At 25.5% G+C, this 27662-nt stretch overlaps 1 protein-coding gene across 2 annotated transcripts in view; it reads left to right on the forward strand.

Moving 5' to 3' along the window:
* Positions 1 to 424: 424 nt before the first annotated feature.
* LOC136080612 (uncharacterized) overlaps positions 425 to 27662 on the forward strand; it is an 82361-nt gene continuing 55123 nt past the window's right edge. Inside the window, exons 1-6 of one of the 2 annotated variants that reach the window (XM_065797476.1) lie at positions 425 to 713; positions 2235 to 2280; positions 6822 to 7307; positions 8177 to 8314; positions 15001 to 15117; positions 25293 to 25412. In XM_065797476.1, the coding sequence (XP_065653548.1) occupies positions 687 to 713; positions 2235 to 2280; positions 6822 to 7307; positions 8177 to 8314; positions 15001 to 15117; positions 25293 to 25412 (934 nt within the window). In that variant the 5' untranslated portion in view covers positions 425 to 686. Of the gene's footprint in view, positions 714 to 2234; positions 2281 to 6185; positions 6287 to 6821; positions 7308 to 8176; positions 8315 to 15000; positions 15118 to 25292; positions 25413 to 27662 lie in introns of those variants that run through there. The other variant, XM_065797477.1, reaches the window with a different exon arrangement.

A 27662-nucleotide genomic window follows, 5' to 3' on the forward strand; every position in this document is an offset into this window, starting at 1 on the left:
ATTAAAAAGAGAGAGGGCGTTTAAGAGCTAGCATCCCCTAAGTAAGGTAACGATTTTAATAACAATAGAAATGGTGGAAACAACTTTCTTTTAATTGACGTTTTAAAGTTATTAACTTTATTATTATCTATTAGGAAAAAGTCTATTTTGATAATAAAATGATTTTATAAAAAAAAGTGCTTTTTTTTTCTTCTGCTTTTGATTAAAATTTAAACATTTTAATTCAGCGATAACATTACAATTTTTACATTAAAAACTTTTTTTACCACTTTTATTGTCAATAGAAGTTAAAAAATGTGGTTTCTACGTAACCAATTTTTACAGTTTCATGGCCTGAATTATTTCTTTTAATTTATGAAAGAAATAATTTATAGAAGATCAATCGAACAATTTGAACTGTTAAAAAATTTACAAAAAAAAATTATTTTTTTTTTCGTACTTGCGGCAACTTGATTTAAAAAACTGTTGTCACAAATTTACAAATTTTTAAAAAATTAATAATCAAAAATAATAATACGCTGAAAATTAATCACGTCAATAATATTGCTTTTAAAGTTATTGTAAACATTTTACGAAATAAGTTTCTGGTTAAAAAGTCATTGAAATTTAGACAAACGTTTTTTTTGTGCAGATTAAACAAATATATGGAGAAAAATATAGGTTCACGTTTAAAAAGTAAATAGAATATGAATAGTGTTTTACAACTAACTTTGGTACGAACGTTTATACATTTTAGTATTTGTTTTTTGTGATGTACCTGAGAATTTATAAAACAATAATAAAATAGATAAAAACAGATACTTAAGGCTAAATATTTATGATATTGTTACGTGAATGTACTGACTGATGTAATAAGTATATGTACCTAAATACATCAACTACTTTAAAAATTTTCATATTAAAACATTTATAGTCCCGGACGGTGGGTAACTCCGGACACTTGATGTACAGCTTAAACTAAAGTAGCTATGTGATTTTAAATACTATAAAAACATTATTTGAGTGAAAATATGGCATATGCAAAATATCTATCATAATATGCTGAAGCGATTGGCTCGGAGTGCAAGATATATTTTCCACCACCAGAAGAGCGATGTATCATCATATTTGATTCACATATTAATATATTTCATTTTTATGTAAACTAAGAACTTTTTTATTGGCTAAAGATACATTTTTATTTACAATAATCATTGAAAAAAATTTTAATACTTAAATAAAAAGTTTAATACTTTAATTCACTGGTTTTAAAACTAATATTTGTGAATTAGGTATGATCGGGTGGTATCGCACACATGTTTGGAGTTCGAAACAACCTAATCCGTTTACATTTTAAAATAAGCAACTTTTTTATATAGATTTTAATAAATTTAATACAATGCAGAAACCTGTAATAGTAATCCATTTAATTCTAATAAAAAGACCTCAGATTTGAAAAAAACTGTTTTTAAAGTGTTTATTTTCATTAGTAAAAAGCTAATGTTTATATTTCTAAATGATGACAATTTCATTCCTATTCCATATAAAGGGTAAGGTTGCCTATCAGATGCAATTTTTAAAAGCGATATTTTTTTTTAATGTGTTGAGACCAGTCCAATGCTAAATAATTATATGTTATATTTGTATCACACTGGTAAAAAAAAGGTAAACTCATGGCAAAACTATGTGTCCGGAGCTACCCTCCAATTTTGAAACATGCCTTTTTTCTAACATTTTTTCTTTTATGTTTTGTATATTATTAAGGTAATCATAATAATTTTTTTGTATCTAATTCGATGATAAATGTTTATACTTTTAAAAAAGTCTTTTGACACTTTCTTTTCTGTTAGTACACATGTACAATCTATTTTTTCCTTAAGTGTCCGGGGCTACCAGACTTTCCCGTACTTGTGAATAAAAAATTATAAAATGTCTTGTAAGAAATTTTTTTTCTATTCAAAATTGCTTTGGAACAAATAAAATTATAATACGTAGCCTGGAATAACTATTATTATTAATAAGGATCAACTAAATACATTTAAAAATAAATTTATAATACGTAGCCTAGACAACTAAATACTTAAAAAAAAAAAGCTATAGACAAAGGATGTTCTGACAAAATTTGAGAAAAAAGATTTTTATTGAAATAAAATTAAAATAGGTTTATCACACTTGAACAGATTTATTAGCAACAATTATTATATTTTTATTTGTAGAAAGAAAAAAAGTATAATAAAACTTTATTTTTTATTTAGTTAATGATCTCACTTTACATTATTCGTGCAAAAGAACGATTGAACGGCAAGTGCATATTAAAAATTATTTGTATTATTGTATTTTACATCTATTTTCTATATTTAAACAGACCTCTAATTAAAAGGAGAGCGAATCTCCTCCATTAAAAAGTCAAATGGGTTTTTCCAAGTATAACTTTTTAGTCTTAAACCCCGTTCACATTGGAGATAAAACACGTTTTATTTTAAATGTGTTTTGTGTTTATAATGTTATAAACTCTGCAAAACAGTAATAAAACAACATGGCGAGGTTGTTTTATATTAACACATGCTTTTTATATTGACAAAGCAACCTTGCAGTATTGTTTTATTGTTGTTTTATACAGCTTTTTGCAATAACAATTTAATACGCTTTTAAGATAAAACGTGTTTTATCGTCAGTATGAACGGGGTATTAGTTTTTAGTTTATTATGGGATTAATATGCAGACAAAAACGTTCTGTGACGCTTATAGCGTGATGCTATCGTTTTTATACGTACTCAGCGATTTGTTAGTCGATCTCGCCATAGTCATAAGAAATAGATTTATTATTTATTTATAAATATATATATATATATATATATATATATATATATATATATATATATATATATATATATATATATATATATATTTATTATTTATTAAGAAATAGATCTCCTCTTGCTTTAAACTAAAAGAGCGGAAACTTCTTGCTTTAAACAAAACAGCGGAAACGATTAAATAAAACAAAACAATTTTGAAATTACTTTATTACACGCAATCAAAAATACAGACATACAAACCTGAATACATACATACATCTCATAAAAAAAATGAATAAATAAACTCACGCAAAGCAAGTAATTATGAAAAAAAAAAACAGTGTGTTTAATAATTTTAAAAGGAACTGTATGTAATTATTTTTGATTACTTCTAAAATTTGTTTTGAGGAAGCAGAGCTCACCCAAAGTTTCATCGTCGCAAACAAATGTCACAAACAAATAAGATTTATTCGAGATAAAAATGGTAAAAAACTTGAATAAATTTGGATAAGCACCAACAATTTTAAGAATATTATTGCAAATTACAATATTCAAAAACATTATTGCTATTTCGAATTAATAAAATTCGAATTTGATTGCTATTGAACGAAAAAGAAAATATCAGGAATTTACATTATGAATATAAAAAAATCTCAACCGGTGAAGTTTAAATTTAAAAAAACCGGAAGCAAATACAATTTAAAGACTAAAATAAAGGAAGCTGTATTTTTCGTTTTAGGCTTAAAAAGTTAAATCCTGTTATTAAATGCACAATCCCGAGATTTCGGGATTGTTGAAAACTGCGGAATCCCGGATTTCCTAACCGTATTTTTCAATCTTCTACCCTAATTTTTAGTATTCAGCCCTAATTTAGAGTCTTAATTTTCCGCGGAATACCGGTGTCATAGGAAATTTTGCTGCTAGGAAATTTTGCGGCTACGGCATAATTTCCTAGGAAAAATTGCCGCTCGCAGGAAAATTTGCTGCTGAAAAAAGCCAATTAATTAATGTCAATCTTTCCTAACATTATTGCTTCGAAATTTCAATTTTTTTGCCTAAACGAACAAGCTAAATTGAAGGAGCACACTATAAAGTTTAAATTAAAATTAACTTAAAATTTGTAAAGGATTAATCATAGCTCTTTTCATCTTTTTAAATCAATTTACTTTTTATGTACGTTACATAATAAAAACCTTTGCCTTAATAAAAGTAATCTTTAAAAGTAATCCTCCTTAACCAATTAAAATAATTATAAAAAAAGAATTTTTTTAATTGATAACTTTACTTTTATTAACATTAAATATAAAATAGTTGGTTTTGCTAATATTTTTAAAAATTTAATTTATGTTAATATTTCTAGCTTTCAATGTACTTTTTCAAAGTATTTTATTCATTGCCACACTATATATTAAGCTGAATCGAATAATTATAACAAAATAAAACTCTAAGACAAGAGTTGATAATATATTTTTAAAAAAAAACAGAAATATTTTATAGAAAAAATATTTATGGCATATTTCGTATGCATATTTCGCAATTCCACTCCTGCACTGAATTGTCTTCTTTATATTGGACACATGTAATATGGAACCATTTTAGGCATTTGCTGCAAGCAACCATTAACACTTGAATGCCAACTTTAAACAACTGGTTTTCTGAACAATCATATGCTTTTTTTTGGCGTTCCTGAGCTTTCTGAATATTTTGCAGTGCATTTCTATTACATTTTCCAATAGACTTTCTCTATTTTTTAAACTGTCATCAATCGTAGGTTTATTTTCAAAATCCTTTTTTACAGACTTTATTTGTAAATCAACAGGAAGCCTAGCTTGTCTTCCGTAAACTAGATAAAATGGGGTTTATTTTGTAGAGTCTTGAACAGAGACACGGTATGAAAACAATACACTCTCAATGTATAGATCCCATGTGTTTTGCTTTTCATCAACATATTTTAAAAGTTGACGCTGAAGAGTTTGATAGAACCTTTTGTCTTGACCGTTGCTCTGTGGGTGGTAGGCACTTGTTACGTTGCACTTTGTTCCCATCATTTTATTTAATTCATGGTTTACCTAAACAAAACAAAAAAAAAATAAAAACTCTTTACCTGAGTAGAAAAAATATAAGGAAATAGGTCTATTACAAAATGGTCTGTAAAAAAGGCTTGTATAAGGTTTATATTAAATAATAAACAAGTATATCATAACCAAATAAATAAAAATTAATAAATAATAAAAAAAAAGTTTTTGCAAGTTTTGGCATAAAACATTTTAGTTATGCAAAACATTAACAAAGAAAAAAATATTTTTATATATGCATTGCAGATGAGGATTATTAGCGAATGTTTTTTTAGCTTTCATTTTTCAACTTTAAATGAACAAGTCCTAAAGTTTTAAAATTCCAACTAAGTCTTTATTCACCCTTTACATCCAATTTTGATATATCAACTTTTTAAAATTTAGAATTATGAAAGTTATACAAAAATTAGAGTTTTAAAAAAAGTAATGAAAATAAAAAAACAAACAAAAACATTTAAACAAACAAAATCCAACACAGTACCTCATTTACAAACTCTCTTCCTTGGTCACTTATCTGAACTTCACAACAACCATGTCTTGTAAAGCATGTATACAAGAATTCTGCTGCACTTGTAGCTGTTTTATCAGATAAGGAAGCAGCTTCAGGCCACTTGGAGAATAAACAGGTGGCTGTTATGATATATTTATTTTGCCTTTCTGTTAAAGGAAGAGGTCCAATTAAATCAATTCCAACAGTACTCCATACTTCATCTTTAACTTTAATAGGATGTAGTTCAGCTGAGTGTTTTTCAAATGCGCTATAAAGTATATGATGAAGGAAATAATATAAATTATGCATATTTAAAGACTTTACACAATTTGAAAATAACACAATTATGTTTAATTTTTGTTATAACTTAGATAATAATACCTGCAGTATTATAAATTAAAATTATCATTGTTATTATTGTTTTAAATAAATAATAAAAAATAAACTTTAGTGTATAAACCTGTTTGCTCTTTGACACCTATCACAATATTTACAAAAATTCTTCACATCATCTACCATCCCTTTCCAGTAATACCTCTCGGAGAGTTTTTCTAACGTTTTATCTCGACCAAAGTGTCCACCACCAAGAATTGCAGAATGACAGCCTTCGAGAATCATAGTTTTTTGACTTGTTAGAACTACTAGCAGATCCATGTTTCTTTTTTTATCGTAGTAAAAAAGTAAGCCATCCTTTACCAAAAATCTTCTAGACTTTCTTCTTAATCCATCTTTTCTAATCTTATCCATGCCATGAGGGTATAATCCTCTGACAATTAGATCAACAAGATTGTTGTATTCTTCGTCGTTCATATTTTAAATATGGACTCATGATTAATTTCTGTTTGTCACGCATTCAGCAGCAAATTTTCCTAGGAGCGGCAATTTTTCCTAGGAAATTATGCCGCAGCCGCAAAATTTCCTAACAGCAAAATTTCCTGACACAGGTATTCCTAACCCTAATTTTGAGACTTTATGTCATCAATTGAGAGTTCAGATTTCAAATCACCCCCTCTGAATTGAGAACTGAATTAAGAACTTAATTGTAAAAAACAATTATTTGTGGAGTGAAATCACTGATTTCATTTCAAAAACAGTTGTTTTTTACAATTAAGTTTTTAATGAAACCATCTTTTTAGTTATGCACACACAAAATTTTATTTGTGTCCAAACAACCTAATCACAATAGTTTACCTACATAAATAAAAATATGATATTGACTTAGAGCATAAAAACATTGATTCAAATTCAAAGGTTTTAAATCATATTTTTCATGTAAAATTTGTCACTTTTATAGGCTTCGATAATATATATTTTTTTTTACAAAACACTGGAGCTATTTTATCTTAACGAATTAAAAACTTTTGAGAACTCTTTTTAAATAACTATTTTATGCTAAAATTGTACTACTTTCAGTTAATAGTTTGTTTAAATATATGTTATTGAAATAGAGAATAATTGTGTTTGAACTTTTAACTTCAGATTGTTTAATTGGAAAAAATGAGGTTCCATTGGTGAAGCAACAGATTCTTGCTGAGATATTTGAGCTAAGTGAAGAATATGCAATATCTTTTTATTTAAAACCTAATTCATTTACTACTGGTTGGCATAGTGTTATTCATTTCATTATAGACTCTGTGTTCCAGAATTATGATTACAGACTTCCAAGCATTTGGTTTCATACAGATGAAAGTAGAAGTCTTTTTATTTCAGCACCAATTAATGGGAGCCCTATTAAATATTTTAAAACAAAACCAATTAATATTAATCAATGGACATATATTGAGATTAATCAAGTTTTGAATAACACTTTCTATATATATATAATTAAGATTAACGGAGAGCTTGTTTGCTCAGAAACTAACTATTTAGCACAAAGTTTCAATAATGTTAAAATATATGCTTCAGATCCATGGTATGATGCTCATGATGGTTTAATAAAAAGTTTGTTTATCAATGGCATATCAAGTAAGTTTTTCTAAATAAAAATATTTTTGTTAATAAAATAGTTAAGTTTAATGAACAAGGTAAATTTAGTGTTTTTTATTTGAGTTTTATAAATATTTAGCAGGGTACCAGACATTGCCTGGGACTTTCTCAAATTATCAAAAAAAAGTTTATTAATACAGTTCACCTGCTATTAAATATACAAAAATTGATCCAAATTAAAATCTACGAAATTGTACAACAAACATTTTTATTTCATTGATACATATTTCACTTTTTCAATAAACTTTAAGATCATTTAAGAATTGACATTTCACTTTTTCAGTAAATAAATTATCATTTGTGTTTGTATTAGAAATTTTTATAAAGTTTTTAAACTCTAATAATTAGTGAATCTTGAATTTATGAAGTAAGTAATAAAACAGTTTAAAAAAGATTCATTAAAAATTAATAAATAAAAGATTCATAAAATCAGTAATTAAACTTAAAGCAATTTAATGATATGTAGGTATAAAAACTTGATGCATATTGAAGATAGAAACTTTGTTTCCTAATTATTATCTTGTTGAGATCTTAAAGATTGTGTAAAAAACTGTAAAAATATATTGAGATTAAAGCAAGGATTAAAAGACAAAAATGTATTTTGCACTGGTCCTTTTTAGAACTGTAAGAACTTTAGAACTGTAAAGGTAATATATTGGTTGTAAAACTAGCAAATTACAATTATATGGTAATATGTTAGTTTTACAAACTACATACACATTTAATGAATTTATATCGACATATGTTATATCCATCTTGTAGTATGTTACTTGTTTGAATTAAGAAACTAATTGTACCAATATCTTTTAACATTGTGATTAATATACATTATATTTTTGTTGATTTAGTCTGCACACAATGGAGTGATTGGTTGAGTTTTAATGTATCAAATGGTGGTATTTTTATGAATAGAACAAGAAGTTGTAATGTATCAAGAGAAATTGAATGTTGTTCTTTAAATAATACTATGTTATCATCAATTAAAGGTATATAACAATTTTAAGTTGAAAAAAAAGGTTAAATTTTTTTATTTATTTTGATTTTATTGTAATCACGCAATCAAATTAAAATCAATGTGTAAACTGACATAATATATAGTTACGTATTATTTAATGTTTTATTCAGTTTTGTCTTTTTATTTAATTTTTTTCATTACATATTTGTTAAAAACTTTTAGTTTTATATGATAAAATCTTTTTTAGCTAAGTTATTTTTGTGAAATGTTTTAATTTTTTAAATTTATGTTTGTTTTTATTTAAATAACCAATAAATTAAAAAAAACTTTTTTTTCCTTTTCAGTTTCCATTAATTTAATAGTCAATTAATTTATAAAAAGTTTTTTATTAATTTTTCAACTCCTTTTTAGTTTTCATTAGGCTTTTTCAGCTTTCCCCTGTAACATTATTAGGTAACGTTATGTATTGTAATGTAACCTAGTTGTATTACTTTATGTGGAAAATGGCTATTATTTTTACGTAACAAGAAGTAAAATTTTTTCAACGAAAAGTTACATTTTACTAATGTTACAAATTTTAAAATTGTAACGTGTGGTTTCTTTAAATTTTAAAAATTATTTTCTATTTTTATTAAATTAGTACATTATATATTTTATATATAATATTTTAGTTTTATATAATAAAGTGGTTTTGCAAGCATTAAAAGCAGTGACAAATTAGACCCTAGCAACTATAAACCTGTATCTTTAACATCTGTAGTTTGTAAAGTCATGGAAAGGATAATTAAGGATAAATGATGAAATATTTAGTAAATAACAAGCTAATCAATAAAAACCAACATGGATTTGTTAATAATAAAAGTTGTGTGACGAACCTATTGGAGTCTTTAGATTTCATCACAAATTCAATAGACAATGGTTGGGTTGTGATGTGTTTTGTTTTTAGATTTTGCCAAAGCTTTTGATTCGGTTGATCATGAAAGATTATTGTTAAAACTGGATGCTCTTGGTTTTAAATCAAAATTATTGGATTGGTGCCAAAGATTTTTAAAAAAGAAACTTCAAAGAGAGGTGATAGGAGATAATACATCTAAATGGAAAGAAGTTGTGAGTAGAGTACTGCAAGGATCTGTGCTAGGACCACTATTATTTGTAGCCTATATCAATGATATCTCCAATAAAATAAAATCAAGCTGTAAATTCTTTGCTGATGACACGAAAATCCTAAGAGCAATAAAAAATGATAATGATATAATTGAACTTCAACAAAATATAGATGTTTTAATGGAATGATCTAATGAGTGGTTGATGATGTTCAACCAGTAAAAATGTAAGATTATGGTAATTGGAAATAACCAACACAAAATTTCAATGAACAATACAGCTTTAGTGTACTCAAGTATGGAAAAAGATTTAGGTGTGTACGTTTCTGACGATTTAGGATGGAAACACTATGTTAATAAAGCAGTAAATAAAGCAAATCAAAAGCTAGGTCAGATCAAACGCGCTTTTAAATTCTTTGATGAAATAACAACGAAACTCTTGTTTATAGCCTTAGTTTGTCACAATTAGAATATGCAGCTCTCATCTGGAATCCATATTGGCAGTATGATAAAGATAAACTAGAGAGTGTTCAACAGAGAGCTACTAGAATAGAAAGTTTAAGATGATATAGCTATGAAGAGAGATTAAAAAAGTTGGGTTTACTATCGCTGGAGAATAGAAGAAGAAGAGGTGATATGATACAAATGTTTAAATATTTGAAAGAATACTATATCATAAACCTTCACATAAAGCCCGAAACGCTAGACAAAGACCATAAAACTAGAGGTCACAATAGTAAACTAAGAAGACAATATACAAGAAATATTAAACAACATAGTTTTTTCACCAATAGAGTGGTAAATTACTGGAACAAACTTAAACAAGAAACAATAGATGCAGTTAGTATCAAACAATTCAAAAACAAATTGGATGAACATTTTGAATACTAATTTTTATTATTTTTGTGTATTACAGCTGTTAAAGTACAAACTCTATGCAGTTTGCACTCATCACTTTTGTATATGTATATATATATATATATATATATATATATATATATATATATATATATATATATATATATATATATATATATATATATATATATATATATAAACTTTGTTTAAATGAAAAACAACATTATTAATAGTACTTCATCAATCATTGTATTTCAGCAATCATCAGCTATTAAATACATTCATATATATATGTGTGTGTGTATATATATATATATATATATATATATATATATATATATATATATATATATATATATATATATATATATATATATGTATATGTATATGTATGTATATGTATGTATATATGTATATGTATATATATATATATATGTGTATATATATATATATATATACATATATATATATATATATATATATATATATATATATATATATATATATATATATTATATATATATATGTTTATATATGTATATAAATACATTAGGGCGATGACTTTTTTACAATCTTATTTTCCTGTATCATTATTTGATGAGCTTTTATTAAAAATAAGATAAAATTTTATTTTCATGGTAATTTGATAAAAAAAATGTTACGCACGAATTGATTATATTTTTTGCCTAATTTTTTAGGTCCCTTTAAGCATTTACAAAATCAAACCACAAGGAAATCAATTATTTATAATATGTTATTGAACAGGATGAATCTGGTGGGAGGTTATCCTTATTGCGGCAGGAGTCATACAGGTCTTGGAAAACTTTGGTCCCACACTCACAGCACTGGTTGCTTCAGGCGTTGTCGATTGAAGATTTGTATGTTTTTCAGTGGTTTTGCAAACATCTGAGACCTTTTGAATAGTTATTCACTGTACTATAGATAGTTCATCAAAATCTTCAGCGCGGAACAATTGACTGCAAAGTCAGTGGTAGACCCATGAGTAGGATTTTTACGCAGCCTGTTACGGGTTTCAGGCATCAGAATATATGCGATAAGGGCTATAATGGTTCAAGAGTTCCAGCGTGCATTGCTAATATTTGGGATTACTTATTTGCAAATCTCATTCATCTCAGTGTGGTGACAGATGACACAAGTGAGATGGTAAAGAAACTTCATATCGCCTCTCCAGCCGCATGTTTCCTTATTCTCATTTTTACCATTGCTGAAGGCTGATTTCAATTTATCATAATTGCACATCAAATTGTTCACAAAGAAGTACTCAATATTTGGTGAACTTATTGCAAGGTTTTTTAGGGAGGTTCGTTTTTGTAAAGCGAAAAAATTTAGAGTAAAAAATAAATATTTTGCTAGTTTTTTATAACCAAATTTGCGTGAAACAAAGACCACTTAGTACAAAAAAGCGGGTCGATTGCACCCAATGACTCCCCCAGGGTACGAGCCTGTCTCTATAATGATATGTAGTATATAAATTATTTTACAAGTTGGTTCAATGGCTCACATTGTATATAAATATTATTGAAACAAATATATATACGCTAAAATGGTCTATATTGCATTTCAATTTATTTGGTTTGTGCATGACCTTTTTCAATATTTTATTAGAATATAGGTAATTTTAGGCAAAAGTTCATCTGTTCCTGTTACAGGAAATGATTTTTAATAATAAAAGTTAAAAAATTATTATCCTGATATATATATATATATATATATATATATATATATATATGTATATGTATATATATATATGTATATATATATATGTATATGTATATACATATATATATGTATATATCTATATATATATATGTATATATATATATGTATATACATATACATATATATATATATATATATATATATATATATATATATTATATATATATATATATATATATAATATATATACATACATACATACATATATATGAGCGAAATCTCGCTACGCAGCGAGATTTCGCTGCGTAGCGAAAATGCGTAACGCATTTCTAAGTAACTCAACTCAGCAAATATATCGTTAGAAGTTATCATCGTAAGCATCGTTAGAAGTTATATTGTAAGCATCATTAGAAGTTAGCATCGTTAGAAGTAAGCATCGTTAGAAGTTATATTGCGTCACTAGCGTCTTTTTAAGTACCGCATTGTAATTAAAGTTATTTTATTAACGCGTTAAAAATCGTACAAACAGTGTTTTTTTCTCACTATAACAAAAGTTAAAAATAAAAGTTCTTATATAAAAAATCATTTTTATTATTTTTTTCAAATATGAACTAAATTGTATTTTGAAAAAAAATATTTTTTTCATGAAACGTAAAATAATGTTAGTTTATTTTCTTATGATTTTACAGTTGGTTTTTGGTTATTTTATTAACTGTTAATAAATTATTTCTTATTTAATTTGTGAACTCTTTTTAATAATGTTTTTAAACAATAAAGAGTTTTTTTTTTGTTATTTATCAGTTACCGATAACATATTCGTGATCATAATTTACTTTCATAAATTAAACGAACGTCTTTAAAACTTTACGTTATTGAATTAGCAATAAACAATATATATCTTATTAATAAAATATTTACATCAAAATAAATCGTGCATTTTTAAAACTATTATGACTAAAAAAAATTTTTATATTTAAAAGGAATTTATATATTTAATTCCTTAAGATAAAACTTAAAACACTTTATTTTTTTTAAATAATTAAAAATTAGTTAAAACAAATAAAACAATAACAACAAAAATTATGAAACAAACTGTTTCTTTAACAAAAAATCTATTAGTTTACAATTGCGGTTAAATGCTTTTACTTACGACTTTATTTCTTCTGAATAAACGTTACGTTACGTCACGTTAACGACAATCAAAAGATAATTTAAATATTCTAAAAGATATAAGTTTTTGCGTAGCGCAAAACTGCTGAACGCGTAGGCAAATCGCCTTTTCGCAAGCAAAATGCGAGCTGCGTAACGCTTCTTAACAAGGCCTGATATATGTATATATATATATATATATATATATATATATATATATATACAAGAGCATTTATTTATTACAAAAAAACACTTCTGTCATTTGTAAATATAATTACCCTGTGACCAAAGCTTTAAAAATGTATGGACCAAATAGACCACTTTATGTTAATCTATATCACAACATCACATGATTCTTTAAATTGGACATAAGTAATTCTTTGTGCTGACTAGATTAGGTCTGGTTGCAAAAAATCTTTTAAGCAAGGTTGAACTTTCTTCAAATTTTGACATAGTGGTATCACAAAACTCCATTCTTTTGTCAAAATAACTTTCACTTAGTATTTGGTCTGAATATAGTTGAATTCATAAATAGAATAATAGTTGAATGCATACTTCTTAAATAGTATGACAATAGGTGCTTGTGCTTATCTAGATTTCGATAGAGCTATTTTTAATTGAAAAATTGTCAGTTTTTCCTACTATTTTTCGAACATTTTAAAAAAGGTTGCTTTTTAGTAATAAAATAAAAGCAGCAGATCAATCATAATAAAGATCTTTTGAGATATGTCAGATATAAAAAAAAGATATACAGATAGAAATGAAATCTATAAAAATCTGTCAAATAATAATAGTAATAAAGGTCTTTTGAAATCTATAAAAATCTTGATAGATCTTTATGAATCTCTCAGATCAGTTGAAATCTATAAAGATTTGTTAGATCAAGAAAACTGTCTTGTTAAACTTGTCAATCATATTTCAAATCATTTTGTTGTTAGGTGATGATGTGATAAAATATTTTTTTTGTTGCTTTTTAAACTTTCTATATGTATAGATTTTTAATAAATTTATTATGATAGCTAAGAGCTATTATAAATCAATAACACATACATAACCTATAAAACATTATGTGTCTCATATTTCAGTTTAGTTACTATATCTGGTTTGCAACAAAGCAACAATTTAACATCAAGCAACATTTTAAAATCCAATTTCAACAACACTTTGGACAACACAAGATACAATAAGCAGTAAAAGGCTTCTGAATATATATTTAGTAGTTCAAGTTTCTTGGTTCAATTGTAGGAGTTTTTAGAATTGTAGACAAAAAATGTATGAAGAAAATAACATTAAAGTCTGTAAAAAATTTAAAAATGATTTTGTAAATTAATAATAAAACGTAAATTAACAAATAAAATAAAATATTATTCTTGTTAAAAAAATTTTTTTCTTATAATAATTAGTTGTTGAAATCTTTTTTTAGCAATTTGTATACTAACGTTACCTTAACAGAAAATTAAAAACTTATCAATAAATAGAAAAGTAAATATTAGGAATAATTGCTAGAATACAACACTCAAGATAATACATGTAACATGTCTTTAAGCGCAGAATCTTTGTATGCATCTAATGGTAATGGAGACTTATTAGACAAAATGATTGACTCCATTGCTTAATAGCTCAGACTTTATTTATTCTGCACTGTACAGATTTGTGTTTTTAGAAAATATGATTCTTTACAGATTAATAAAAGTCTAGGTTTTTAACTCACATTTTTTTTGTCATAACATTTTATTTTTTTATAAATTATTTTTAATATAAATTTAATTGGCAGAGTAACAATTTTTGATTATAGGTATTTTCTCCTCATTTCTGAAACAAACTGCAATAAATATATATCTCATTTGTTTATTATCTACTTAATTTATATTTTGATAGTTTTTTTTTCTTGTATTGTTAATATTATGCAAGTATCTTATTCCTTTAGTTTTACAACCAGCTACAACAAAAGCAACACCAAGAACCACTTATTTAGCAAAATCAACATACACACCTTCAGCAAAAACAACAAAATATCTGACTACGCAAATAATGAGTAGCAAAAGTATGTATATTTTTTAGTATGTTATCATAGTACATCCTAACATCTTTTTTAATGGTAAAAAATCATTATTTCACCTCAAAATATCTGCCTTACTCTTAAAATACACAGAAAATTCAAAAGTTACTGAAAACCTCTTACTTGTATTTTCTACTTTGATACTCTCTTTATTTCCAATATAATAATCCATTTATTTAACCAGAAGTTGAAAAATTGCAATTTCTTTTTGTAATTTTACAAAATTAGGTTAGCTGTCACTCATATAGTTGAAAACTAGTCATTGGAGTGACACCTAAATAAAATAAACAAACAAACAAAAAAATAACAAAACCATGTGTAAATTAAATTAACTTAAAAATAATAATAATAACAAATAAGCTATAATAAATTAAATAAGACAAAAGTAAGTTTGTTTTAAATGCGTATAATATAAAAAGACTTAATTCTCAATGAATTGTACCATATATAGTCTTAAAGATAATTTTGGATGGCCATGAAATGTGATAAGCTTTTGTTAATGACACTAGATAAGAAATATTTTAATGAAGATAAATAATGTATTTTAACAATGTTAATTTACAATTTTTAAAGGAGACAAAACTTTAAAAATAAGTAGAAATAAGCAAAATAATTAAAACCTTTTGCAACACTGTTCAATCATTATCATTTAATGATTAATTAAATGGTTTGTTTGACTTGAATGGAAAGTTAGTAATATTAGTTATTTCTTTCTCTTAACAGTTGCATTGATTTTCTTTCTAAAGATATTTAAGACTTATTATTTGATTTACAACCCCAATGTAGTGAGACAAGTTTCCACAACCAGTGCAGCAAATAAATCGCCTTGTGCAGTTCAGTGCGGTAAAGTGAATCAAACATTTAAGTGAATCAAAAACCAACAAAAAAATTAGCAAGTTTTTAAAGTCATCACTAGTTAGATTTGCTAATATTTTTCTGATTTTAATTCACTTAATAAAAGTTTACCTTGTTTTCAAGTTTACAAATGTTTTCCTACCTATTCAATTTAGAAAAGAAACATTTAATACTTGTCTAACTCATTTAACGAAATAAGAAAATAAGAATGTAAGTCTTAGGGCTTTGGACTTTATCTAAGATGTGTCCTCATTTCTGGATTCTTCCTTTTTTTTGATAAACAAGTTATGTACATTATATTATGTATTAAGAAGATTATGTATTTTTAATGTTACCAAAAGTTTGTTGTCAGTTTATATTTTTAAATTTTTTCATAAATTTTAGTAGTTTTTTTAGTTTTTATATTGTTGTTTAAAATATTTTTAATATACACAAGAATAGAATACAAATATAGTCAAATCAATAAATCAAATCTATTTTTTTTTTTAGATATTTTTTAATTAAGTTTTTATTATTTTTGTCTCCCTGAAATGGAAAAAATATTTAAAAACTTTTTTAAAATCATTAATGCTAGAATTATATCTTGATGTTTGTAAAAACCCTGTTTGCGAAACCCCTCATTTCAAAAGGCTTTAAAGTCTGGCTTAAAAGCTTTAAAATCTTTGAAAGTGTATCTGTAAGCACTGAATAACTGTTTCAAAATATTTCCCACAAATCTAATTCAGCAACAGTAAAGGTATAGAAGTAAAACATAATTTATTTTTTATACTTATAATAAAATAAAAAGTTTTCATAAGGTTTAAAAAGCATGAAGCTTCTGAAGATGTATCATAGCAATAGAGACATTTATTTTCTGACCTTAACTAGTTCAACATGCATCAATTTCATTGCTTGGCCAATAATCTTGCTTGAAAAAGTAGTTTATTAAGACAACATGCAAATATAGGAGATAACTTAGAGAATATATATTTTTGATTTGATCAAGAAAATTTTAACTCTTTACACATTGCACAATTTACCAAAACTTTATTAAGTTTATGAGACAGTAAACAAAAGGTATCTTAAAATACTTTTAATTACTAGAGCCTTTATTTATTGCAAAGTGAATATATAAAGTTAATTTTATATAATACGTCTTTTAATTTTCTTGACATCTATTGTATATCTAATATTTTTTTGTAACAAGTAAATTAGATTTAAACTTCACTAAGCTATAAAATCTTTAGCATCCTTTTCTTTACTGATATTTCTAACAATCATTTTTATCAACTATAATTAAATTGAAACTTAGAAAAATAATTGGTTCAAACAACATTCTCACCAGCATACTTATTGGCCTACTTAGGGACGTGGTTGGGATTGAACTCGGGACTGCTCGCTTATGAAGCAGGCACACTACCACTACACCACTACCACATACATACAGTGTAGATTAGATTGTCTCAAAAAAAAAAACTTTTATTATTGAAAAGTTCAATTATTATCAATATGTATTATTAGCTTATAGTGAAATTTCACCTTTCCAAATCAACTCTAAGGTAAAGAAGGTGGTTTTAGATAATTTCTATATATTTGAATATTATATTGCGAATTTATTATTTTATAATAAAATTTTTTATATTAGGAGATTTTCGCAAACACATTTTTTATTTTATTTGAATGTTCTATTAAAATTATTTATATAATTACTTTTTGTTAATTACATATTTTTATACATAATACATAACAAAAATCATTAAAAAATAAAAAACAATGTAATAAATCATTTTAATAAGGCGTTAATAGAAAAAAAAAGGATTAGTTTGCTAATTTTCCTAACATTAAAATTTTAAGTTAGAAGATTGCGTGTGGACTTATGAAAGTTTTACTTAAGTAAGTTTTCATTTCATTAAAGTTTTTTTTCAATTGTTTAGAGACATTTTCAAATTATTTGTTAAGTGTAGATAAATATAATAAAAAAAAACGTTTATGCTATGCATGATAAGCATTTTTTTTTTTTGCTTGGCAAAAAAAGTATTTTTTAATAGTATTATTTGCTATTACAAAACAAACTGCTGCACTGTGACCTATATTTTATGCTATAAATATATATTAATATATATTTATAAACTGTACTGTTAGCTATATTTTCAGACAATGGCTTCAGGAAAAAAATGCCACAATACAATACTAGAGCCAGCTGAAGCATTGAGTTTTTTGTTAGGCTTTTTGCTGCAAAGCTTTGTTCCAAATCAACTTCCAATGACTGGAGAAATGCTCAGAAGGTTTTACTGGCTCAACATTAGAAAAGAAACTAGATAACATCTGAAAAATTTCTGAATTTTATCTGTTTATTTGTACTTAATCATTTGACATTTTTTTAGCACTACTAAGATAAACTATAAAGAGGTGTTTGCATTTAGAGAAAACTAGTAAACTTGTGAAACAAAGCTGGATTTGACAATAATTTCATACACACAGAGCAGCAAATCCAAAACAAAATTATTAACAAGATCAATAAGTACCAATCCCTAAAAAGACTTAAGACTCTAAGTCTACCAGAAGAAGCTACTGCAAGAAAGTAAACTTTCTAAATGAAAGCAGCTTCTTATTCCCAATTCATAAGGCCATCATCTTTAACTTGATAAAGAGTGATCCAATAAGGAACAAAGAAGCTCAAAAAGAGAACATTGAATTCCTAAAGCACTGCCTCAAAGAACACTCAAAGATGGCGGATATAGATAACAAAAAAATGCACTCACAAGATGAAAAGCTCAGAAATCAAGAGGAAAAGAATAAAAGGAAGGTAGAAGAACAAGAACAAATAAAGTATTAAGTTTCCTGGTATATAGACAGTGATAGCCTTCCAAACTCTGACAAAGCTTTTATGCATTGTACAAAGACCCGATAGATTTCAGGGGAAGTCAAAGTTAGTCTTCAGCTGAGTATTGATGAACTCCTAAACAATTGGATCCCAATCATGACAAGATGTGGTATTGGAGTTTGATCAGGAACCTGTTTGTTGACATCTCTTTATAAAGCTGGTGTCATTAACATTGGAGAGTTAAAGTTCTCAAGATCAACTCTGACCAGGAAAGCACACTCTGCTGTAGAGTCAGAAGGCCAGATCATCCAAGAGCAGAGCATTGACAAAGTAAAGCTTTGTAAATTGTAAAGCAATACACCAGTGAAGAAGTAATATCCACAAGTTATGATAGGTTAGCTGTAAGCGTTTTTTTTTCCTGAAGCTGACCCTTTAGATTTTCTGCTTGGCATTTTGAAGGGAAGCGACCAGGCTATAGTCATTCAAAGTATCCTCAAATACTATGAGCTATCAGATCAAATCATTGGGGTGTGTGCTTATACCACCACAGCCAGCAACACAGGGAAGAACAAAGGAGCTACAAGGAATGTTATTGTTTATGCTTTGGGGAGGCCTGTTCTCTGGCTAATGTTCAGACATCACTTATAAAAGAGACATGTGTCTCGTGTTGTGGAACCTATTTTTGGTACAACAAAAAGTCCAAGCAAACACCTCTATGTTTTAGTTCACAAGTTATGGCCGCAAATACACGAAGAAGTTAATAAACTTGAAAGAATTGTCAAATTTGAAAGGTCTAAAGTTGCTTTTAGAACAGGTACTGTTTGGCACCAATTTTCAGTTGAAACTAAAGAATTTTGCACCACAGCACTTCAGAGAAACACTTTCCTGAGAAGAGACTACAAGTACCTTCACCAGCTACTGGCTTACTTCCTGGGTGCAGATATACCTAATTTCTTCTTTCTGAAGAGTCTTATGGCAACTCAAGCTCTTTCAAATGACCTAAAAGATTTTAAGATAGCTTACTAGCTCCAAATGTCAGATGATTTCAAAGCCTATGCAGAGATTAGAAAGTTTCTCAACAAAAGCCTTCTATGGCACACTTGGTATCTAGCTCCCATATCCTTAACAAGTTGCTGTATTTTGTCTTTCCAGAAAAAATAATATATGGTGCTTGAGAAACCTGTAATCCAGCCAGTTGTTGTTCCGATGTCATCTCTTGATGATTTTGTCACTGAGCAAATTTATCTTTTCTTTTTTTCTCCTAGAAATCACTAAGTAAGAGCTTTTAATGAGGGAGAAAAGTACAGCTGCAATAGTGAGAGAGCCCCTAAGTCTTTTGTCAAGTTCTCTGCTTGTGCAAATCAGCTGACAGTGGTAAATGATCAGGCAGAATGTCACATAAAGCTGATCTAAGATTTTATTGGAAAGACACATACCGAGGACTTCAGGATATTCTTTGGGTAATCATTAAATATTATTATACAGATCTGTAGCGTGTAAATTGTTAGGAGGAGGGGGTCGTTTTGAAAAATTTAGGCAATTTAAAATAGCAAACTCATATCATGCTGATTTTTAATTACAAAAAAAGGAATTCAATTGTGTCTAACAATTTACACCTTACAAAACCTTACCCCACCCAATGTACGTGCTTGCTATTCAATAATGTCTGTAAAACTGTTTAAAGTAATTCCATATCATTTTATTTTATAAACTAAGCTATTAATTTCAAATACTTGGATTTTTAGAGCTTGGATTATTTAATTATTTTATAAAATAACCTTCCTTTTTAAGTTTATTTATTGTTTTCTAGGTTGTCCATAAAAACAGACAGCAAATATCCAAGATAGTTAAAAAGAAGTACCTGCAGAACATCTAATAAGTATCACAACTGTGATTGTATTTTTGTTGCTTTTTAACTCAATTTAAAACTGTTATCTGAAATAAAATTGTCACACAAAATCTGTATCTTCCTTATTCTATTAGATATATTTTAAATCGAAACCAGTGTTTTGAATATAATATTCGGGAAAAATTCTATTTTATAGAAATCGCCTAAAATCACCTTCTTTACCTTAGAGTTGATTTGGAAGGCTGAAATTTTCACTATAAGATACTAATAAATAATGACAACAATTGAACTTTTCCACATTTTGATTATCAAAAAAAAAAAAATTTTTCAAGACACCCAAGTGTACATCAGTCTATCTGTGAATGGAACTAGAGTAATGTATGCATTGCAAAACATTTTGAAAAAAAAATAACTTCAAAAGAATTCATCTTTTTTTTATTTAAAACAAAATAAATTTAAACTATTGACCAATATCTATATAATCTGGTGCAAACAAACTCTTTGAAAAACTAATTTATTTTAAATTTTCTTTAAATTGTTTTTTGAAATAAATTGAGTTCTTTAAATTGAAATTAAAAAAAATCTTTTACAAAAAACTTTTTATATTTTATTTTAATACATCTTAATTCTAAAATTTAAAGCAGTTTTTAGAACTAGTCGTTACAAATCATAAACCCATAGTTTTATTGTTCCTAAGGGTTATGTTCCTGGTCCTTTATTGTTTTTGATGTATGTTATTGATCTAAATAACTCTGTTTGCTTCTCATCAGTCCATCTGTTTGTCGATACTGCTAATATTTTGCACATCAATAAAATAATTCTTTGTATAGAAATACTAATTTTGATATAAAAAGTTCATTTGCTAAATGTCGCGTAACTAAATCATGGAAAAACTTAATTTCTCTTGGAAACTTGGAAAAATCTGAACTTTTTTTTTATCTCTAATGCAAAAAAGTTTGAATAACAACTATAACAAATATAACTAAAATCAAAACTAATAATAGTCGTCTATGATACATACGTTCATGCATAATATCCAACATATGATACATACAATCATACATAATATCAAACAAAATTCATTTAATAGATTAGTGTCTTGATAGATTCAAATCTTTCATAGAATATTTATATGATTTATAAAAAACTAAATTGAGCTTATGTCTTGCTTTTAATGATTTGTAATTTTGTTGATAAAACTAACTTAAGCATGTGTACTTTACAATATTCAGTTCTATAATACAGCTCCATAAAAGAAGCTAAAGTTTTGTTAAGTGAAATTCCATTGTATATTAGTGCATCTGCGAATGAAACATTCACAGATGCAATTATATACAATGGAATACACTGTATGCAATGCGAATGAGTTATAATCTTGTATGCGTTGCGAATAAGTTTGATAAATAACAACTTCAAAAGAATTTATCTTCATTTCTTTTATTTGAAACAAAATAAGATTGGTCAAATTAAAAAAAATTGTTTTAATTTTTTATCTTAACACTTTTTTTTCATTTTCATTTTTTTTTGTTTTGTTTTGTTAATATTATTGTTATTTTTAATATTGTTATATTATTATTATTTTTATTACCTATACCATTACCATTATACTATTGTAAGTATTTTAAAAGAAAATAAATATCATGTTGTTTTCAAACAATATGTCACACAATAGGGGGTCTAGTAGTAGTAGAGAACTTCTAAGAGGTATAGAGGTTAAACTCCTGATGTCTCTGGAAGTACTACACTTAACTTTTTCACACATTGACTTTGCTTGTCAAGGTTTTGAGTTTTGAGAGGGTTGTTGCAAGTGGTGACCTGTGATAAAAAAATGCTCTTGATTCATTTAAATAGTTAAAGTTTTTTTGAATGACTTTGAGACTTTGTTGAAAGATTCTAGAGTTTATTTTATAAAGTTATGGAACCAAAAGAAGCTTTTTGATGAAGTATACTTTCTATTTTATTTTTTTGATGAATTCTTTCTTTTTATTGCTGTCTACTAGAATATTGGATCAAATAAATCCTGAAACAGTTTTTATTGTCTTTAAATACAATAAATAAAACAAAAAAACTTTAAAATGTTTAACTAAAAAGATTCCATTTACTTTGAAAAATAAGTCTTGTCAGAACTATAAATAGCTTTATGTAGTTTATAGTTACTTAATGCTACAAACAATTGTATATATATATATATATATATATATATATATATATATATATATATATATATATATATATATATATATATATATATATATATATATATTTATACAGAGTTGTTAACAAGGCTGAAAGTAGCAAGGTCAAGGCCAAGGGCACATGTTACAAGGCCGAGGTTAAGAGTTTCAAGGCCAAGGCCTATGCAAACATTTTCAAGACCAAATACTGAAATTTTTGCCTTACGTAAAGGCCAATTATTAACAAAACTGTAGGTAACAATAAAACCACATGTTGTAAAAATAAACCAAAAAATACATAAAAATAAAGAAAGAAAACTTTTAATTCCTTAATTTTATGTATTTTTTTTGAAGCCAAGGCCAAAACAAGCAAGGTCAAGGCCAATATTTTCGAGACCAAGGCCAAGGCCTTAATTTTTGGCCTTAAGGCAAAGCTGAGGCTAAGGGCAAGGGCTAACAACTCTGTATATATATATATATATATATATATATATATATATATATATATATATATATATATATATATATATATATTATATATTCTAGATTGTTATCAACAATATCAGCTGTTTTGAGTGCCGCCAAAATTAAAAATTGAGGACCTTTTTTTTTTACGTCTATTACTGTAAATATTGTTTTTGTTGCAAAAACGCCTATATTCAGCATTATTTCAGCTAAAATTCTCCTTTTTAAATTACTACAATAATGTTAATTACTGTTAATGTTAATTACTGCAAAATGAGTTAAATATTATTTAACTTCTTATTTATTATTACTATAATGGAATATTATTATTATTGCTATAGGGAATGTTAAGAAATATATTAATAATACTGTTAGGAAATGTTTATTTTCTTTTATTCTTTTTTAATATTAAATAATTAAATTTAATATTACATTTTTAAAAATGTTTGATATTAACAAATTTCTTTTCTTGACATTTGCATAAATGAATTAAAATATTTCAATTTTGAAATGATTATTTCTTAAATTTCTAATTGCGTCTTTGCAACTCCAAATGATTTTTCATTTAAAAAAAATTAGCCAGTAGCAAATAAAAAAAGTTACATAAATTTATTTACTTCATTTATTAAGAGTTTATTAGTTTATTATTTTATTATTAAAATTATATTGCTGTATATGTTGTTTATTAAAAAATAATTGCTGCAATTTAACTTGTGTTATAAAAAAAAAATTTTAACTTATGTTTCGTGCAAGTTTTTGATGCAGCTGTTTATTTAAAATTTAATTTTGAGTAAAAAAAAAAAATGTTTAGGAAGGAAAACTGAAAAAACAATTTTTTTTAAAGGATAAATAAAATTTAAATATTAAACAATATTTAGTAATGTTTTTAAATAAGTTTGACAGTTAAGTTAAACTCAAAAATTAACTTTAATTTTAATAAACTTAAATATATTTCTAAAATCAAAATTCAATTAAGTTATATATATTTTTTTATCAAAATAAATTTATATATTTTTATTAAATTAGTTTTAAATTAAATTATATATTTTTTATCAGAATTAAATACTATTATGATATTTGCTTCAAGCCAAAAGTATTAGTGTTTTTCAAGAATAAAAATTAATCATATTTTTCAAGCATAAAATAAAAACGAAATAAAAATAAATTATTAATTTAGTTTCAGTTATTTTCATTAGTAAATAGCACTTATATCTAACATAAAATAATTTAAAAGCTAAAAAATGATAAAAATTTGCTTAACCAAATTTGCTTACTGCTTACGAAAAATTGCCTTAAGCAATTTACTAATGAAAAAAAAAGAAACTAAATTAATAATTTATTTTTATTTTGTTTTTATTTTATGCTTGAAAAACATGAATTAGTTCCTCAAAAGTACATCATGTTGGGTATCAAAAGAAGCAAAATTATTTAGAAATTTCAAAAACAATTATCATTTTGAAAAAAAACTTTAAAAAAACTTTTTTTAATTAATTTTTTTATATTTTTATTTAGTCAAAAATGTAATTTTTTAGGCAGTGATATAATATATAAATATATAATAAATATTTATACATATATGAATATATATATATATATGTATATATATATATATATATATATATATATATATATATATATATATATATATATATATTTATGTAAATATATATATATATTTATATATATATATATATATATATATATATATATGTATATATATATTTATATATATATATGTATATATTTATATATATATATGTATATATTTATATATATATACAAGGGCTATTCTAGGAAAATAGTTTGGCGATACCCCTGTGTTGACATCTTTCCGCAAGGAAATCTGCCGTATGTAAGAATTTTTTGTGAAAAAAACAATATATGCTGTAAAAAAAAAGAAGCGGTCTAGAATAGCCCCTGATATATATATATATATATATATATATATATATATATATATATATATATATATATATATATATATATAATTTTTCTATAAATCTTATTTCTTCAGTTTTACCACAAACTGCAATCAAAACAACACCAAAAACCACTTATTTAGCAAAGTCGACTTATGTTCCTTCAGCAAAAACCACAAAATTTCTGACTACACAAATAATAAAGACCAGTAAAAGTATGTATATTTTTTAGTAGGTTTAGTTTATTATTAGCAACAAAAAATAGTCATAATAATTAAAAAAAAAAAAATTTTTTTAATTTTTTTAATTTTTTTTAATAATATATTAATCAATGATTTCTAAAAAAAGTTTAAAAGAATTCTTGATTGGTTGACATTGAAACTTTTTTTGCTTTTAACTTTCCCAATTGCACATTTCCATTTGCACAATTTTATTGCTGACTTTTCTAGCAGCTCGTTTCTATTTAATTTTTTTTTTGAAATCATCAATGCTTTTAGTTTATTGCACCGTTTTTTGCAAAATCTTTTTTGGCAGTTGTTCAATAAGACGTAGTTTTGGGCAATTTAAAGAATTCATGTCTTTGGCTGCAAAGTTGACTTTATTCTGTTGATACCATAAAATTGTATCTTTTGAACAATGGCAGTTACTAGATTCAGCAAAAATAATGTCTATTAGGTCTTAAAACAGGCAGAAGTTTTTTTGCAACCTCTGTAACCTTCTTCTATGTAAATAATTGTATTTGCAGTGCTTGTAGTTAAAAAAAGGTCTTTTTTGTGAAGATTCCATGTGAAAACAGTTTTTTCATAAAATGAAATTTTATAGAGTTTAAAATTTTTATGATTTTTATATTTTGTTTCTTGAGTTTTTAATATTTTTTTCGAAGTTCTTTATTTTTGTTCTAGTTTATTTTTCAACCTTATGTCTAAGATTTTGCTGTTTTTTACACCACTCAAAGATTTTAATAAATCATGAACATCCCCAAATTTTTATCTTCTAATTCCGACTGGTTTCAAAGGTTCAACTTTGCCTTGAACTTTTAACTTTGTCTTGTACAAACCAAAAGTTGCAAATTTAAAAGATGGTTCTGGCTCTTGTTTCTGTTCTTTGTGTAATAAGAAGCTGAAAATATCTACACCTATAAATTTTGGGGCAACGAATCTGATAAAACATCTCAAAACATTTAAAAATTAACATAACACCTGAAATTTATTTATACAATTTTACTAGAGTTTAATACAAAAAATCTAGATGTTGCTAGATTTTTTTTTATTTTTAGATGTCAATATATAGTTTAGTTTATAGTCAATATATAAAATAGTTTCATTAGAGTTATTAAAAAGAATTAGAGAGTATTTTTTTCTAAAACAGAAAAAAAAAACATTCTCAAATCTACATAAATTTATTACTTATAAACAGGAATTATGAAAAATCAAAAGACAATAAAAAGTTTTAAGTTAATAGTATTGTATCTGAAACTGTTTCAACCATATAAAATTGTTTCTTTAGTTGTTGTTGAATCGCTGTTTAAGTTTCCTTGTAGTTTATTTTTTTATTCTAATTACGAGTGTTTGATTTCGCTTTCCTTCCAGAGTGGAAATTTTTTAAATGATCCATGTTTTTATAATGAAAAATAAATTGTTTCAATTATACAATTTATGTCACATAAATAAAAGTTAAGTTTTAATAAGTTTCCAACTTTCCGGGAAGTGGAAATAGATCGAATTCAATCTATTTTAAAAATTCAAGCATTTTTTTACTATTTTCTCTTTTTAAATTGAATTCAAAAAATTCAGGTGCCAAACGAACTGGGATCTCACTTTCTATAATTTTTTAGAGTAATAAAATAAAATAGTGAAACGTTAGTTAAACCATAGTCAATAGAAGTTATCCCGGGATAACTTCTAAGGGATAACTTCTATTAGCTAAGGAATAACTTCTATTGACTATGCTTCAATCGGAAATTTTTTTTTGCACTTACTTTGATCACGTGATTTTTTAAACAATAAGACCATTTTGTCAAAATATTTTATTTCTCGACCAGGAATAAGTTCTATTGACTATGATATAATCAACTATTTGTTAAAAAGAAATCTTATCCAATAAAGAAAATTAAAAATAAAAGATTGTATACAATTTTTTTTGTCTTTCCAACGGGAAGTGATTGGAAAGTGCATCGAAGTAAGGTCAAGTTTAATTAATAGTGATACTCTAAATTTAACGTCATGTAAGAATCTAAAAAAAGTGAATAATTTTTAAATACTTTCCACTTTCCAGAAATTGGAAATAGATTAAATTCAATCCATTTCCACTCCCAAGAAAGTTGGACATTTTCATTTTTTTTTTGCCTTCAAAAAATAAGGTATAGTTAAATATACATTTTCTAATATAAATACATTTAATTTGCGAGCACTTTCCAAATCAGAGGAAACTACTTTTGGAAACTGGTTAGAAAGCAAAATCAAACA

Source organism: Hydra vulgaris, chromosome 05, assembly GCF_038396675.1.
Source record: "Hydra vulgaris chromosome 05, alternate assembly HydraT2T_AEP".
Taxonomy (NCBI): Eukaryota; Metazoa; Cnidaria; class Hydrozoa; order Anthoathecata; family Hydridae; genus Hydra; species Hydra vulgaris.